Raw genomic sequence first — 16,600 nt, 5'->3', positions numbered from 1 at the left:
ATTAATATAGACTTAAAAGTCTATAAGACCCTGCATCATGTGTACGTTTAGGCCAGCCTTTGTTGTACTCAATCAAATGTTCCTATGTTTTGTAAAATGTTTCTACTAAGGACCAAATACCATGAACGCATACCATAGCCAGACATACATGTAAGCTGTGTGTGACGTAAGCGTATTGGGTCAATAACCTTAGAGTGTGTCATGGCCTAGCAATTAAGAGCACCAGACTCAAGCTCTGGTGTTCAGCTGAGTGTGGGTTTGAGTCCCAGTCGTGACACCTGTGTCCTTAAACAAGGCACTTTTAATAACCTTGATGCTTCGTCCTTCGGATGGGATGTAAAGCTGTTGGTCACATGTGTTGTTTAACGAACGTAAAAGAACCAAGTGCACTTATCGTAAAGAGAAGGGGTTCACCCCGGTGTTCCTGGTCTGATCGGCAGCAAATTGCGCCACAGCACATTGTAAAGCATTACATGGTGCTACAAAAGGATTAGGTCTCATAATTCAAACGTAGTCCCACATCTTGCAAGAAATACTGAATGTTACAGTGCCAGGGCAGTGATGGACATGAGCACTATATAAGAAGCCACTATCATTATTATTTTAATAATTGTAACAGCATAAATCGTGTATCACATTAGGTATGCCATCACCTACTCCAGCCTGGACAGCCGGTGACAGTCTTGGGTTCACACCCCAACACCATCGCTCAGCGCCGATGCTGGACGATCCACAGCTCCGTGAGAGGGAGAGAGCACACTCCAGAGCGATGAGTCAACGTGACGTTGACAAACTCCTGTCCCAAGCAGAGCTGGGGCACAGTTTGAGAATGTGGAAAGTTGCCGCCGAAAAGGTAACCTTAAAGGCACTGGACACGTTTGGTAGCTGTCAAAGACCAGTATTCTCTCTCTCACATATGCATAAAAAAACCAACCTGTGAAATTGGTCAGCGATTGATCGATTGAATTGATTCGGATAAAAATACAGCAAGGACATGCCAATACAACAAGAGAAAAGACAATGAAATAAGATTAACCAAAATAGAACATAAGATGAAAATACTGCAAAAAATTAGTAAAGGAGCCAATAACCTAGACTTATATCCATTGGGGTCCTTAAAACTTGTTATTCAAAACAGGTCTCCTACGTTCAAGGGTTCTCCCTTTGTTAGCTTCAACATCTTGTCTCCAATTTCTTGTAATATTTATGTTATTAACTTACTCTGCACTTGTAACATATGGAAATAAACCTTTCTAAATTGAATACATTGAAAATGATTTGCCTCCATTTTGTTTCCCTTTGCAGGACAAGGAATTTCTGGAAGAAGAAAGTATATTTTTAGAAACTTTGAAGTCACCATTTCCAGAAGGATACGTGCAGAGAGCATAAAGTAACCAACTGAGCATGGGGGCGAGGCCTACAGCAGATGGTTTAAATCGGTAACTGAGCATGACCAGTATGTGCAGAAGGCTACTATCGGCTTACTGAGCATGACCAGTATGTGCAAAAGGCTCCAATTAGCTTACTGAGCAAGCCAAGTATGTGCAGAAGTCTCCAATCGGCTTACTGAGCATGACAAGTATGTGCAGAAGGCTCCAACCAGCTTACTGAGCATGACAAGTATGTGCAGAAGGCTCCAATCTGCTTACTGAGCAGATGGAGGTGTGTCAACAGGGTATGATTGACACCTTTCAACAGAAAGTATTGATTGTCTCAACTGCTGTTCATATTAGTCAGGAAGATGTTTTACGATATTTGATTCTCTTCCAACTTGAAATTGATGTAGTCTCAGGGTATTTGAATATAACTTACAAAAAAAAGAAGAAAAAATTGTAAAAAGGCAGTTTGTTGCTTTTGTCATTGAAGCCAAATTTATCCAAATTTTTGATACAGTAATATTTTTGAGTCTGTCTTTGCAATATATGTTGTTAAATTGTAGATTAAGAATGTATCATCATCTGATAATATTCTTATTTATTGTTACAATTTACTATTTAAAGTAATTGATTGGTATTCATTTAAAAAAAGAAAAGTGTTACCCTTTTTTAATTCAATATTATTGTGTTTCCGTCCTTAGCTTTAATACTATTTATTATTGGTCTTTTTGATCAACTTAATTATCCACAGTTAATTTATACCAAGAAACTAATAACATTCCGTCCAATGCTATTTGTAATATTGTTGAATGATTATTCAACTTAAAGACAGACATTGGACACTATTGGTAATTGTCAAAGACCAGTCTTCTCACTTGGTTTATCTCAACAAATGCATACAATAACAAACCTGTGAAAATTTAAGCTCAATCGGTCTTCGAAGTTGCGAGATAATATTGAAAGAAGAAAAAACCTTGTCACACGAAGTTGTGTGCTTTTAGATGCTTGATTTCGAGACCTCAAATTCTAAACTTGAGGTCTCAAAATCAAATTCGTGGAAAATTACTTTTTTCTCGAAAACTACGACACTTCAGAGGGAGCCGTTTCTCACAATGTTTTACTAAGTGAGGTTTTATGGTGATAAATATTTTGAGTAATTACCAATAGTGCCCACTGCCTTTAAAAGTAGTCTTATGCCATGTATTTGCTGATAGCTTTACTGTTATTATACTTAAAAGGTACCAGACTGTTTAAGGTATTAAGCCTAAGTATATTTCATGCCCGATATGGTGGCATAGGGTTATCCTCTCCATTGTTCTCACATGCTTAAAAACACTATTTTTCTCTTGTACATAAGTATTCCCCACCCAAATTCATCTAGTTGCCAACTCTTTCTGATTCTGCAGAAAGCTTACGGAAATAAACCAATCTTTCCGTGTTCTGATGAAGACATTTAAAACAGCCATGAATGTGGAAACTTTGTCCCTAATTATGTTGAGTGCAATTCTAAATATCTCCCTGGTTTTTGTACAAAGTCCCCCTGATTGCAAGATGCAAATGTTGGCAGTTTTAGGTGCCATAAGCCTGACGAGGCGCTTTATAAATGGCTCCAACTTGAACAACGCTCTCCATACATGTCATAACAAGAACAGGTGCTTTGCGATGCCCTTATGGGTGTGCTAAAGCGCTACATCAGAAATACTTAAAAGTGTTTTTATTATTTTCATTTGAAATAAACTTTTCATTTCCATGAGGAAAATAAATTTTCAATTAATTGAATAGAAAGAAATGTTGACCAGTTAAAAGGTGAATTCAGAACAATGATTGTTTATTGCAGTTGTTGTTATTTACAATGCTGTAGGTTGATTTAATTACATAAAATAAAACATACCAAATATCAAGCTAAGAAAGTAAAGCAAGTCATACAGTCCACACAAAAGAAATACAAATAAATTTTAATTTTAGTCCTGCAAAAAACAAGAGTGTGAATAATGTGCAAGATAAAAGGAACAAGATTATAGGCTATTTCAATAATAATCTTGGCTAGAAATAAAAATGCTTTCGAACCTTAATTTTGTTTTAAACAGCAAAACGAACAAAACTGTTACAGCTTTCTCCCTAAAAAAAAAAAACTAGATCACGTTTTTTCCTTCGATGGAATTTTCAGGTTACTTTAAAGTTTATGTTTAAAGGGGAAGTATTACCTCTGGATTTTGGAACTGTTCGAATGGTTTAATTCATAAGTAGATATATACAATAAAACTAACTTGTGCAAATTTCATTTCAAAGGGTGTTCACATTTTTGAGATAGTCTGCCGAAATCGAGTCTTCTCAGATTCAAATTTGGGGGACAAAACATAAATTTGTCAATAACCACCAAAGAGTTATATATAAGAACTAGAGGGCGCACGAGTGATGCTTCGTGCACAAACGCCACGGGACCGCAAGATGACAAGCGCGTCATTCTGCACGCGCGTTGAATATGAAATACACGTTTGAGTTTTTTTTATTGATTGCTCACGCGATGCTGTTTGTTCAACTTACAAAATGGCCGCACAAACACACGCTGTGAGATGCTAGTTTGTCAACTTAGAAAATGGCGGCATGTGCGCATAGACCTTTTCGCAAATACTGGGGCGCGCGCGTAAAGCTTGGAATTAGGTGCATTGTGGTCTAGCTGGTTACAAATTTGATTCATATCTATCCAACAATGCACCTCATTTAACAGTCTGCGCTTGCGCATTGGTATTTGCGATAAGGTCTATGCCGGAGCGCGTACTTAGGCCAGTGCGCCCTCTAGTTCTTATATATAACTCTATGATAACCACAGAGTCTTCTGCCACAACGGCGTTCGAAGTCCGCACAGACCATGGAGGTTCTACCTCCATGCACAGACCGTATGCCTGACAACATTTTGACAAAGTGTGCGTTCCTCCATTGTTTATAAAACAAATATAATGTTTAGCTTCATTCCACTGAAGCGGGGTTGATGTTACCTCCTGGTGCCTGTTGATGTGCGACTTTTCCCTGAGAATAGACAAGAAAGAGTGGAACATAATTATTGTCAAATTTATCTTTGCAGATGACTGTTTGCAAACTGGGTCAGGGACATTCTTAAAGAGATGGAAAGGAACTTTCAAGTCACTGGATTTGGGTTTGAGCTCACTGTTCCTGTTACCTTGCAGAGTTGCCAATTATTTGCATCTTGCAATCAGGGAGATTTTTGTAGTTACATTCATCATAATAACATGATTTGTTTATTCGTGGTTTTTAAAGAACTGGTAGTGTAGAAACTCATTATTTGCTTTGAACTCAAGGTACTTTAAAATGTTTCTTACCTGAACCTTTCTTCTTCTTCTTTCCTTTCTTCTTTACACTCTTTCCTTGAATTACTTTCCTCACGTAAACTTTAAAAAAAGGGGAATCAAATTGACGACAATTATTCTTCTAGTACACCAAGCACGTGTCACACAAAACAATAATACAAGCAACAATTATCTGAAGAGTAAATTTAGGCCTGGTACTTCACGGAGGCAACCAAGGCAGTTGCCTCCATGCCCCCTGTTTATTGCCTTGGTGCTCTTGAAATGCCCCAGTAGAAATTTACATATTTTCCTCATAATGTGCCCTTTACCAAGAAGAAAAAGCCTTGGTGCCAATGCCCATGGTGCCCCTGTCCTTTCAAAAACGAAGCATACAGGCCTGTGTCCTCTACCATGAAATGAAATAGTCACAATACAATGTGTCGCACTTACTGACAATTTGTTTCATGCCACACCTATCCAGGCCTTCGACAAGACGGTTGATCGTCGCACCAATGCCCGAAGTCTCCTCCCACATAAGGAGGAAGTAGAGAGCTTGTTCTCGGACCCTGGCATACTTGGATTCTATCTTTGGGATGACACCCGGCATACCTAACTCATCTGATAGATGCTTCCAGTGGTGGCCTAACTTTTTGGAGACGGGTTCCAAGACATGCATCATCTCTGGAAGGTGAAAGGGGAAAAAGAACTTAAGAATCACTGGACACTGTATTTGTCACAAATTGTCACAAATTGTCACAAATGTGTTGCCTGTGTGCAACTATTATTTCCATGCAATATAGATATGTAATATTTTTAATGGCTGTTTTTGTAAAATGTACATTTCGGCTTTTAGTGGCAGTGTTGCAGTATTTTAATAACCCATGACAAATAATAATAAATTTGGGTTTGAGCTTACCCAGCCGATTTCACGAAACGCTAGGATTAATCCTATCTCGAGTTAGGGCGAGTAACCTTAAAGACAGTGGACACTATTGGTAATTGTCAAAGACTAGTCTTCACAGTTGGTGTATCTCAACATATGCATAAAATAACAAACCTGTGAAAACTTGAGCTCAATCGGTCATCGAACTTGCGAGATAATAATGAAAGAAAAAAACACCCTTGTCACACGAAGTTCTGTGCGTTTAGATGGTTGATTTCGTGACCTCAAGTTCTAAGCTTGAGGTCTCGAAATCAAAATCGTGGAAAAATACTTCTATCTCGAAAACTATGGCACTTCAGAGGGAGCCGTTTCTCACAATGTTTTATACCATCAACCTCTCCCCATTACTCGTCACCAAGAAAGGTTTTATGCCAATAATTATTTTGAGTAACTACCAATAGTGTCCACTGCCTTTAAGGTTTACCATGTTACAGTGCAAGGCTGGGACTCATCCTAAGTCGTAAGATTAATCCTAAGTTGGAAGAGTTTGGTGAAATCGACGGCTGTTCCCGTATTTTACCTTGCAGAGCTGCCAATATTTGCTTCTTGCGATCGGGGAGATTTTGGACAACATTCAGCGAGATTTGTTAAAGGAACACGTTGCCTTGGATCGGTCGAGTTGGTCTTTGAAAAGCGTATTTAACCGTTTGTTATAAAATGCATATGATTAGAAAGATATTTTAAAAGTATAATAGAGTGATCCACACAAGTATCACTCGCAATTACGTGGTTTTCCTTTTACCTCGTCGACAAACACGGTCGGCCATTTATGGGAGTCACATTTTTGACTCCCTTAAATGGCCGACTGTGTTAGTTCTCAAAGTAAAAGGAAAACCACGCAATTTCGAGGCAAATGTGTATGGATCATTGTATTCTACTTTTTAAACATCTTTCTACCTATATGCATTTTATATAAAACGGTTACAAACGCTTTTCAAAGACCAACTCGACCGATCCAAGACAACGTGTTCCTTTAAGTTACATTCATCTAATAGACATTAAGTTCCATAATCAGGGAGATTTTCAAACTTGTTCATCAGAATATTATGGAGATAATTTCTTTAGGGAATTTTCTGCCGAATCAGGGAAAGTTGTTTATAGTTCTGTGTGACCATGGAGGTAGAAATAGAATATTAATGACAATGATAAATATTTCATAGACTAATTATGCTTGGCGAAGCCATTTTGAGGTATGGCAGACACACTACTATAACACTATTAGGTTTGGGTAAATCTGATCATATCCAAATCATATCCAAACCAAACCTTGCAATCCCACAGTGACCACCTTTTTCAAAAGGGCTTACGTCGTATATCCGTGCCGAAAACGTTCGCCTTCAAACTTCCCGCCAAACATAGTCCCGCATACCTTGCAGGAAATACTGTAGGCATACAGCGCCAGGAGCGTCACTGAGTGACAGATATATGCGCTATAAGAAACCATTGTTAGGGACGTTTAGCTGCACGTTAGGCCTACGCAAGCAAAAACGTGGTAAAAAATGTGTGTTGAAATAAAACTAATGTTTTACGCATAAGTGAAGTTACCATTTATCGCGTCAGGTAGGCCTACGTACGTGCAGACGTCATACTTGTTAGCAAGAAAATAAGCACAAAGTGGTGACGTCACCTAGAAACGACAAATGATTTTCTGACTTCACGTTCATGTCTTGGCTAGCGTAACGTGCAGCTAAACCTCCCTATTATAACTTACTTGTAAAATGTTTTTGCTCCAACAAGTCAGCCAGCAAGTTCAGATCGAACTTCCTCAAACCGTTCTTGTAGACCTCAAACTCCCGGACACCTCTCGTCAGCAACTCGGCAAGAATAGCTTCGTTGATGTCCTTGTTGACCCCACGACCTTTGCGCCGGATGTCTTTAGCTTTATCGACGTCCACGACCACGTGTTCCTTGAGATGTAGCAGCATGTCCAATGCTATGACCTGGCTGACCAGTGACACCCGGTGGGATTGTAAGAGTTGCCGGCATTCTTCAAGCTCTGTAAATTCAAGAAAATGAAAAATAAATAACATGGTTATTAATTATCAATCGTCATCATCAGTTAGCATCTTGCATTTCTGCACCGGCTGCCCCCTGGTTATTGCGTTGGTGCTCTTGAAATGCTCCAGTATATAGATATTTACATTTTACTACTATAGAATGCCCTTTTGCAAGAAGGAAGTGTCTTGGTGCCCTAAACTTAAAAAGGGGAAAATCTCCTGCCACAATGCTAATTCTGCCACGAAATCCCCGCGTCGCTCTTTATGTAAACACATTGACTTTATGTAGACTCAAATACAATAACGTATATGTGTTTCTCACACACAAAAAATGATAATGAAAACATCCAGTCACGTCACCACCATCGCTATTTTATTGATCATAAAAGCGACCCGTGTGAGCAAAGACCGCTCGTTTCAGTCGACCAATCATTGTCAATTTATTTGCTCAGTCTAGCACTAAAGGTGGAGTTGATGAGTTTAGAAGTCAAAGACAAAATGTTACGTCAATAAGTCCTTTCAGTTTGGTCCCTTTAATTTTTATTTATGAGTGAAACAAAACTGGCAGTCCGAAGGTCTAAAATAATAAAGACCTTCATTTTCCAAAGTCATACCCTCGAATTTTGGCAAAAGTAGAGGCAACCCTCAACTGCACATGCAAAATACAATAATTTATTACTGAATACAAATGTCACCCAAATACCATTTATCACTAATAATGTAAGTTATTTGTGTTGCACAAGACAAAACGTAGTATTATAGTTCTTGAGCACCGGAAGTATCAAACTTGAGATGACTTGGACAAATTCTTATAATAAGTGTCAAACTTCTTGTGTTTCTTATTTATATATTTATTTAGAAAGGGAGGTACAATGTATCCTCTTATTGAAGTTTATGGTCACTGTCCCAGCTGCATATTGAAATGTAGATAACCATTTAGTGTTAATGTTTACTTTGTGCCGTATTGAGCATACATCACAACACGGCGTCAGGCAATGTAGTATTAACTGCATCGCACTATTTCGTGTGCAATCTGTGGGGACTTTGGCGAAAATCCTGATTAAAATTTCATTATCTACACGAGCAGGCGTCGCATTAATATTGGATGAAGCTAAGGTGCAAACAAAGCGTGACATCTTTTCTGTATTTAAGGGGTTTACAAATTGTAATGTTGAGACATTCGAATAATATTTAGGCACTGGACACGTTTGGTAATTGTCATCAATAAAGAGCAGTATGCTCACTTGGTGTATTCCAACGCAGGCATTAAAGGCACCTGGAAATATATGTTTTTTCCTTCAAACATCCGAGTATATGTTTCTGAACAATAAAATATTTTTTCCGCCTACCCCTTTTGTGACGTCAATCGAGGAAGACTTTGCCTCGATTGAACATTGAACACACGTACGTGCAAGTACATTCAAGTCCTGGACGTGAGTTTGTACGTTTGAAAACGTTTTTTCTTGCATTTTTAGGGGAAGCTTTCTACATTCATTATCTTCAAAATGTGTAAGTTTAATGTAAATCTGTGGACATTGTGTTTTTGTCCTACAAAAAGTACATAGACCCTTTAACTAACTCCATATGTATGTCCCTTTATGACTCCACACAAAACAGCTGAAATTGTTTCCAGTACGCCACCATTAACCTTTCTTCTTCCAGCAATAAACTTCACTTCAAAAAACATAGTCTGCTCTCCCACATAGTCGATAACGTCACTGGCCTTTATGTTTGTTGCCATGGAAGCGATCATTTGGCGCCAATATTCCGCTATTACTGAATTGAAATTGTCAGTTGCTATTATGCATCTTCATACCACAATACCGTATGGTGAAGTGTACAACTTGAAACCTATGAATGGACAAAATTGCAACACGATTCTCCATTATTTATAAGCTAAAAGCAGGAAATTAATTGGGATAGGACCAGAGTGTTCTGAATGTAGCTTGGTCATTTGATGTTACATGCGTGCCGTGCGTAAATGGAATGTTAAATTTCTTTTTGAAATGTTATGCAAAATCACTTTGCATTGATGATGGCGACACACTTCAGCTGCTGTGATGGTCTGATGGAATTGAGTATGACGAACATGCATTGTATAGGGAAGGTAGACTATTGCCACTCCTAAAATAATGACAATGAAAACTTACATGGGTAGAAATACATCAGCCTTCGGTTGAATAAAGCATTTTCAGAAACATTTCACTTCAAAATAATGTGGTTTGGGAAAAAGACATCATTCCCCAAATTTGAGAGATGTTATACTGTCAGACACGTTTCTCAGATTGTGTATTACTTGTACGAACAAAATGTATTTTCTTATGTATGCTTGTCTGAACTTTTAGCAACAAAATTTTGTTGGCAGACTGAGGCTTTGATATAGTATTTCTATTTACCTTCTCCACATCTAATTTATGTAACATTTTGTTGTTGTTTTTTTTTTGCCGTTATATATATTTTTTGTTATTTGAGTGTGTATAATTTATTGAATTTTGTGGAGAGAAATCAAACAGTGAAAATAACACCAGGATCACTTGTTTGGGGGTGTAATCCATCTCATATAAACCACGTCACCCTTTCTGCAAACCTACAATAATAAATCAATCAACCCAGGTTTTCAAGGTGTACAACTTATTTTCTCCATCCATTCCTGGGGCTGAAACAGGGTTACCCCCTTTACAGTCCATATGTATGTAGGCTTGGGTATCATCCATCAGAAGCCTTGCTGTTAGAGCAGAAAGCACCACCTTCCAAACTATGTTTGTTAAATGTTAAAAACAGATCAATATTCGCTTAATCTTGTCATCTTGCTCCATGATCTCGTTGAATAGAGCACCAGATCAACGACATCTACGAGTCTAGACGGTTGTGGCATTAAAGTAGGCCTACCTCGGGGCTGGAGGAGAAATTTAACGGGACGGGGTGACGCTGCCTGCAGCTGAAGAAAACCACTCATACAACAAGAGAAACTTTTCCCCCGATTTGATGGACGAAAGGACCAACATGACCTTGAATTTGAAACTACTGGAACGCCTATGCCAGTTTGCAACCTTGGGAGTTGATTTGAAGTCATATTCACACGACAGCATTAACCTATAGGTTAATTTTAGCATGGTTGTAATTGTAGCAATGTTTGATAAGATTTTCAAGAGAACTGGGGCATCATAAAACAATCTCTAAATATACACGAAGCAAACATTCTTGCGGATTTGTGTACACCCTATAGTACCGTCCCTATATACATGAAGCGAACAGTAAAGTGAACATTATTGCGGACGCAGACACAATAGCACAAACCCATAAATTTATATTAATAATAATAATATATGGCTTCTGCTCTGATGATTCAGTTGTGATGTTTCACCATAAGATAAAACACTCAGTGGTTTAACGTTAATAACAAGTGTGGGTTACAAGATTCTGGCAAAATCTGAAGAAGAAAAGTCAAGTTGGTGGTGCCTCGACAACAATGGAGTCATATCCGACGACTGACTCTATATCTTCCTTAAGTTCGGCAACTTCCACTTGGCAATTACGATCAGTAGCATTTTATTTCCCGACACAAAATTGACGGTAGTAACGTCTCCAACAAAACCTACAGTGCTCTTACCTTTTTCCCTCTTCTTCTTTTCGAAATCTTCACAGGGATCGACTTCCATTGGCGTTTCGCTCATGGTGATTTCAGCCATTTCAAGACGACCGTATTTATATATCAGAATATGTTTTTGCAATAGTTTTTTTTGCAGTTTCAGTTGAAGCTCGTTGAGTGTGTGCGAAATGAAGATTCGGATAAAATGTGCCGGTTTAAAAAGAACCACTTGTAAGTGAAGATTTATAACAAATACAAAAATCCTAATTCCTATGCACGAATAATCTCCCTGTGCTTATACTTAGATGTATAACGCGATTACGTGGTTCTTGAACACTGATTCTCAGCGACGGTTAAAGGCTGTTGTCAAGTCACAAAACTTTGCAGCATCAGTTTAAAAGCATGTGACGTAATGATGACGTTGGATGATTAACAAAAATATCCCTGGTCTAAGTGGTGGGCCTATCCGAACAGAGCCGTTCCAGCCCTGCCGTCCAACGTCTTTCCGGAACCCTCCATCTGTGCCGTGTGCCGATCGCTAAGTGATGAGCCGTCTATATCCTTGTAATTCTACCCCTTGGGGTGCTTCAGATCCAAGGCAACCGTGTGTTTGATTTGCATATTGTCTTTGTATGAAACTTGTCTGACAGTTCGAGGACACTTCGGCAATCGATCCAACAAGGGACATTATCTCTGAAGCCGATCAAAGGCTCAGGTCACAACATTACAGAGGGCGCACTTTTCACAACAGAGCTGTAGTGTAGAAAAAAGTGAAACTATAGGCCCATAGCATAAGAGTAATTGCCGTATTAAAATTTTACTTTGACTCTGCAAGGTTTTAAACGGCCATTCGTTAATACCTTTTCAAAACTGTCTGAGGTATTTATGAATGCTCCTAAAACACAAAAGAACCAGTCAAAATTCTCTCCCAGCGGTCTGGTTGGCTATCAGTGTTAAAACAGCTATAGCTTTTTTTGTTTAGTGTATGAACAAGTGAAAATGATGATGGATTAGTGAAACTGGCCAACCAGTAAAAACCAGTTAAAGCAATTGGACCCTTTCGGTAAACAGTACCAAGGCCCACACTTCGTGTATCACAAATTATATACAAAATAACAGACCTGTGAAAATTTAGGCTCAATCGGTCATCGGAGTCGAGAGAAAAAAAACGAGAAAACCCACCCCTGTATCCGCACGTTTCGCCGTGTCATGACATGTGTTTAAAATAAATCCGTAATTCTCGATATCGAGAATTGATAATTGTTTCACTGTTTTCTCAAAAAGTAAAGCATTTCATGGAATAATATTTCAAGAGAAGTCTTTCACCACTACCTTCTGTAAACCCTGGAAGTTATTTGTAAATCCGTGATTTTTTTGATTTTTTGTTTTGGTACCGAAAGGGTCCAATGGCTTTAAGGGCAAACCCTGACTCATCAGTCAACTGAGTGTGCATTTAACTTCGACAGTGTGGATAAGTGCAAAAGCGGCAGGAAAAGTAAATGACAAGTTCACTTAACTCACAATTGGCTAGATTTGTCCAGGGCTCTTTACGCCAAGCACCGGCCCGCTCTGAATTCACGGACTATAATGCAAGGTACATAAATACTTGATATCGTGGGGTCGAATTATGGTTTTTCGAGGTTTTTAGAGGTTTTTCAATCTCGTACAACGAGGCCGAAGTTGCGGCTTCGTTTGTACGAGGTTCAACAACTTTGAAAAACCATACTATGTAATTTTGTCAAAGACCAGTGTCCTCGCTCGGTATATCTCAACATAAGCATAAAAGAACAAATCTGTGAAAATTTGGACTCAGTTGATCATCGAAGCTGCACAAAAATAACGAAGGAAAAAACACCGTTGCACAATAAATAATTGTGTGCTTTAAGATGCTTATAAAAAGTCTGTGGCTTAAATCCTTATTTTGAATGAGAATTTTAACCTCTTTCTCAAAACTAGAGGGTGCCGTTCCTCACAATGTTTTATACTATCGACAGCTCTCCATTGCTCGTGAGCAAGTAAGTTCTTATTCTAACAATGTCCAGTGCCTTTAAAAAAAAACTAACGTTATACGAACAAACAAAACAGCCAAAGTTGTTGCGCCATTTTCATTGCCGAACAATATTTAAAAAAAACCACGTAATTGTTATTGAGGGTACCGTAATTATAGCGTTGCATATTTTTTCCTTCAACTGAAACGCAATATGGCAGTTAAAAGCTCGATGGTGATAATCACCAGCCCCAATGCTTGTTAGGTCGAGCTGAACAGTAAACACAAGTATCCCGTTTCGTATAAGTAAGCTTGGTGGACCTACTTGTATTTCACTAAACAAAGGCGGTACATAGACGACTGTATATAAACAAGGTGACGGAAGGGTTCCATTTAAAAAAAAATCACGAACGGTATCGTTGACCTTTTTTTCTCGAGATATAGTCCCAGAGTGTCGTAAAATCGGCTATAAATACAGTGCCTTATAAGTTGTTTACGAGATTTTCTTTATGAACTTACGGTTTACTTTGTACATCTCCATGATGGGGTGTTGGGTTTGGGTCTGTCACCGTCCGTCACCCGGCTACGTCACCCGGCTGCGTCACCCAGCCCCTCCTCGGGGCAGATGTTCCCGGTGGCTAACGGAAAAAGGGGGTATCTTTGACGTTCTCTGAGACCAGTCACTCACTTCTTACCCACGATGAAGGGATTACATTATACTGTTCTGTGGTATACAAAAGATATGCATTGTATACTGATAAAATATACAAGTCGAAAGAGATCGAAGCTCATTTATAATTCATACCGAGTCTTGTATTATTGATAAACGCTCCGCCACCAGCCAGTTCCAAATGACGAGTTACAAACACATGTAGATGGAGTTGAAAACGTAATTGAAAACGTAAACGTTAAACGTCTAACATACCTGAACCGGCAACAATGCTTCCGAAAATACTTGTTTTTTGATAGTTTCAATGTATTTTCCAAACTTAGTAAAGTCATTCAACCGTTACTGACGTCATTGTTGCTCACCAATTAGGCGACTGTTGTATTTTTATTTGCATATTCGGATACTGCGTCTGTGGTTCTAAAGACTAAATTATTGTTCCGGTCCAGTGACAAGACGGATTATGCATAAAGCTATCAACGTGACAACTAAAAATGACCTCATAGGATCACCGGTCCGTAATTGCCATGTCAAACACGTCAGGGCAATTTTCAAGACAATTTGCTGCCATTTTGGTTTATTTTCATTACAAAATAACGGAAACTTATTGCATATGTGAATGTCGATTTTGTGGTAAATACAAGTCTTTGAATCGGTTGATAGATAGCCCTATAACTTTTTTGAGTTTGTAAAAAAGACTGGTCAAAAGATCACTGAAATATATCAGCAAGAAAAAGGGTTTTAATACAGCTGTACCAGGGAGGTTATTCTACCTCCATGGCTATACAAAAAAAACTTTTCCTTCTCACATAAAAAAAAGCAAACATTTTTTTTTTTATTGCGTGACACTAAGTTATCACACACAGTTAATCAAATGCCGTGCATAACCGTAACGTGCGGCCTCAAGTCAAACTCGACAGAATACGAATTCCAACTTCAAATGTTCATTCAACTTCATATAGTTTTGGTAAATGATTCTACTTAGAATGGTCAAAGTTCAAAACCATAATGGTGAAACCATAGCTGGGAGGCTGGAAGTCATTTAGAGTTGTACTTTGCCGCAAGTGAACTTTTGGTAAAAGCATTTAAAGGAACACGTTGCTTTGGATCGGTCGAGTTGGTCGACGAGGTAAAAGGAAAACCACGCAATTTCGAGTCATACTTGTGTGGATCATATTATATTCTACTTTTAAAATAACTTTCTAATCATATGCATTTTAAAACAAACGGTTACAAACGCTTTCCAATGACCAACTCGACCGATCCAAGGCAACGTGTTCCTTTAAACTCACCTAAAATTTTAAAGACAATTTCAATTTAAAATACGTAGGGCCTATACACAAGTAATTAAACTTTGGGTACCGAAACTTTGCATGGTGGAAGTAAAAACGTCCAAGCGTGGTTTGCGGTGAAATGACAGATGAATTAGTGTGGCGTATTTGGGAAGTTGAAAACCGGCGGTGGTTTGACAAAGCTCAACATTGTTAAACCATGGTAACCGCCACATTGATGATATATGAAGAGATGTATGCACATTGGTGTCAATATTTAGACTAAAAACCGCAAACCTCACTTGATTACAAAAAAATAATAGTATCTTCAGCCTAAATTCGGGAAGAAAATATCATCATTAGCATTTGTTTGTTTTCCAATTGCAAACAATATTCGGAACGAAGTCACTTAAAGGAACACGTTGCCTTGGATCGGACGAGTTGGTCTATAAAAAGCGTTTGTAACTGGTTTTTATAAAAATGCAGTGGTTGGAAAGATGTTTGAAAAGTAGAATACAATGATCCACACAAATTTGCCTCGAAATTGCGTGGTTTTCCTTTTATTGTGCGAACTAACACGGTCGGCCATTCATGGGAGTCAAAAATTTGACTCCCATATGATGGCCGCGACCGTGTTAGTCGACGAGGTAGAAGGAAAACCGTGTAATTTCGAGGCATGTTTGTGTGGACCATTCTACTTTTACAACATCTTTCTAACCATATGAATTTTATGACAAAGGTTTACAAACGCTTTCAAAAACAAACTCGTCCGATCCAAGGCAACGTGTTCCTTTAAGGGCTGATGGTGGGACTCGACGACATGCCAGTGACCGTGGACTCGTAGCTCCACATGATGTGACATGGGTCTTAGCTAGCTGCAAATATCCCGTCACTAATTCGGTTAGAGTCTAGGCCACACATTCCCTAACAAACACTGGAGCAGCAGTTACTTGCTATGACTTGTACTAAAAGGCCTACTAAAGCACGACGGTATTATGAGAAAGGGGCAAACTGCTTCGATCCTCAGTTCCAGGTTGGTAAATAGGAACGAAAATAGAAAATAGTGCCTGTCAATCCAGCTATTTAGACTGGAAGATAAAAACTGCTCTATCAACAAAGACTAGGGTAAAAGTTAATATTCTACATTACCGCGAGTTTGGAAGCTAGTCCTTTAGTCCCGAAGTGACGGTTCCACAGTGGCAATGATCGCACCTGTATGTTGGGTTACGGTGACGGTGAGGGTGCCGGTAAATAGCGAGTGCACATTTTTATCAGTGTGGGTGCGTTTGTACACATATTTGATTGCATGCAGTGATGCGAGAACAGTGAAAGGCAGTTTGTGCATGGGCAAGGGCCACTCTCTGCAACCATAGTAACGACCATTTTATTTACACCCGGGTAAGTTATAAAGCTCATAAGTCAACCGACCCTAATCCGGATCCGGGATTGGGTATTACAATATCCC

The 16,600-nt window shown here is 38.8% G+C and overlaps 2 protein-coding genes across 3 annotated transcripts in view; one reads left to right on the top strand and one right to left on the bottom strand.

Moving 5' to 3' along the window:
• Nucleotides 1-3,043, top strand: part of LOC139943968 (uncharacterized) — a 36,355-nt gene extending 33,312 nt beyond the window's left edge. Inside the window, 2 exon segments of the mRNA XM_071940885.1 lie at nucleotides 642-853; nucleotides 1,306-3,043. Coding sequence (XP_071796986.1) covers nucleotides 642-853; nucleotides 1,306-1,389 — 296 coding nt within the window. The 3' untranslated portion in view covers nucleotides 1,390-3,043.
• A 144-nt stretch (nucleotides 3,044-3,187) lies between these two features.
• Nucleotides 3,188-16,429, bottom strand: LOC139943969 (uncharacterized). Of its 2 annotated transcripts, XM_071940886.1 has the most exons (7): nucleotides 16,285-16,429; nucleotides 13,717-13,921; nucleotides 11,232-11,963; nucleotides 7,336-7,620; nucleotides 5,132-5,362; nucleotides 4,715-4,783; nucleotides 3,188-4,403 (listed from the first exon to the last, which is right to left on the bottom strand). In XM_071940886.1, exons 3-7 carry the CDS (start codon nucleotides 11,308-11,310, stop codon nucleotides 4,369-4,371), a joined length of 699 nt encoding a protein of 232 aa, XP_071796987.1. In that variant the 5' UTR covers nucleotides 11,311-11,963; nucleotides 13,717-13,921; nucleotides 16,285-16,429; the 3' UTR covers nucleotides 3,188-4,368. The 2 variants fall into 2 exon arrangements, with proteins under 2 accessions (XP_071796987.1, XP_071796988.1); XM_071940887.1 differs by lacking the exon at nucleotides 11,232-11,963 and having other exon boundaries at nucleotides 16,285-16,428.
• Between the last annotated feature and the right edge of the window lie 171 nt (nucleotides 16,430-16,600).

This window comes from Asterias amurensis, chromosome 11 (assembly GCF_032118995.1).
Source record: "Asterias amurensis chromosome 11, ASM3211899v1".
NCBI classification, from domain to species: domain Eukaryota; kingdom Metazoa; phylum Echinodermata; class Asteroidea; order Forcipulatida; family Asteriidae; genus Asterias; species Asterias amurensis.
This window is presented reverse-complemented; position numbering and strand designations above follow the sequence as displayed.

Excerpts from the sequence above, each read along its gene's own strand:
- LOC139943969 (XM_071940886.1), bottom strand. The coding sequence starts at position 11,310 with ATGGCTGAAATCACCATGAGCGAAACGCCAATGGAAGTCGATCCCTGT. Across the intron at positions 4,784-5,131 it reads TGGCATGAAACAAATTGTCA|TTTACGTGAGGAAAGTAATT; the intron begins GTAAGTGCGACA and ends CTTTTTTTAAAG. Across the intron at positions 4,404-4,714 it reads GAAGAAGAAGAAAGGTTCAG|GGAAAAGTCGCACATCAACA; the intron begins GTAAGAAACATT and ends GTCTATTCTCAG.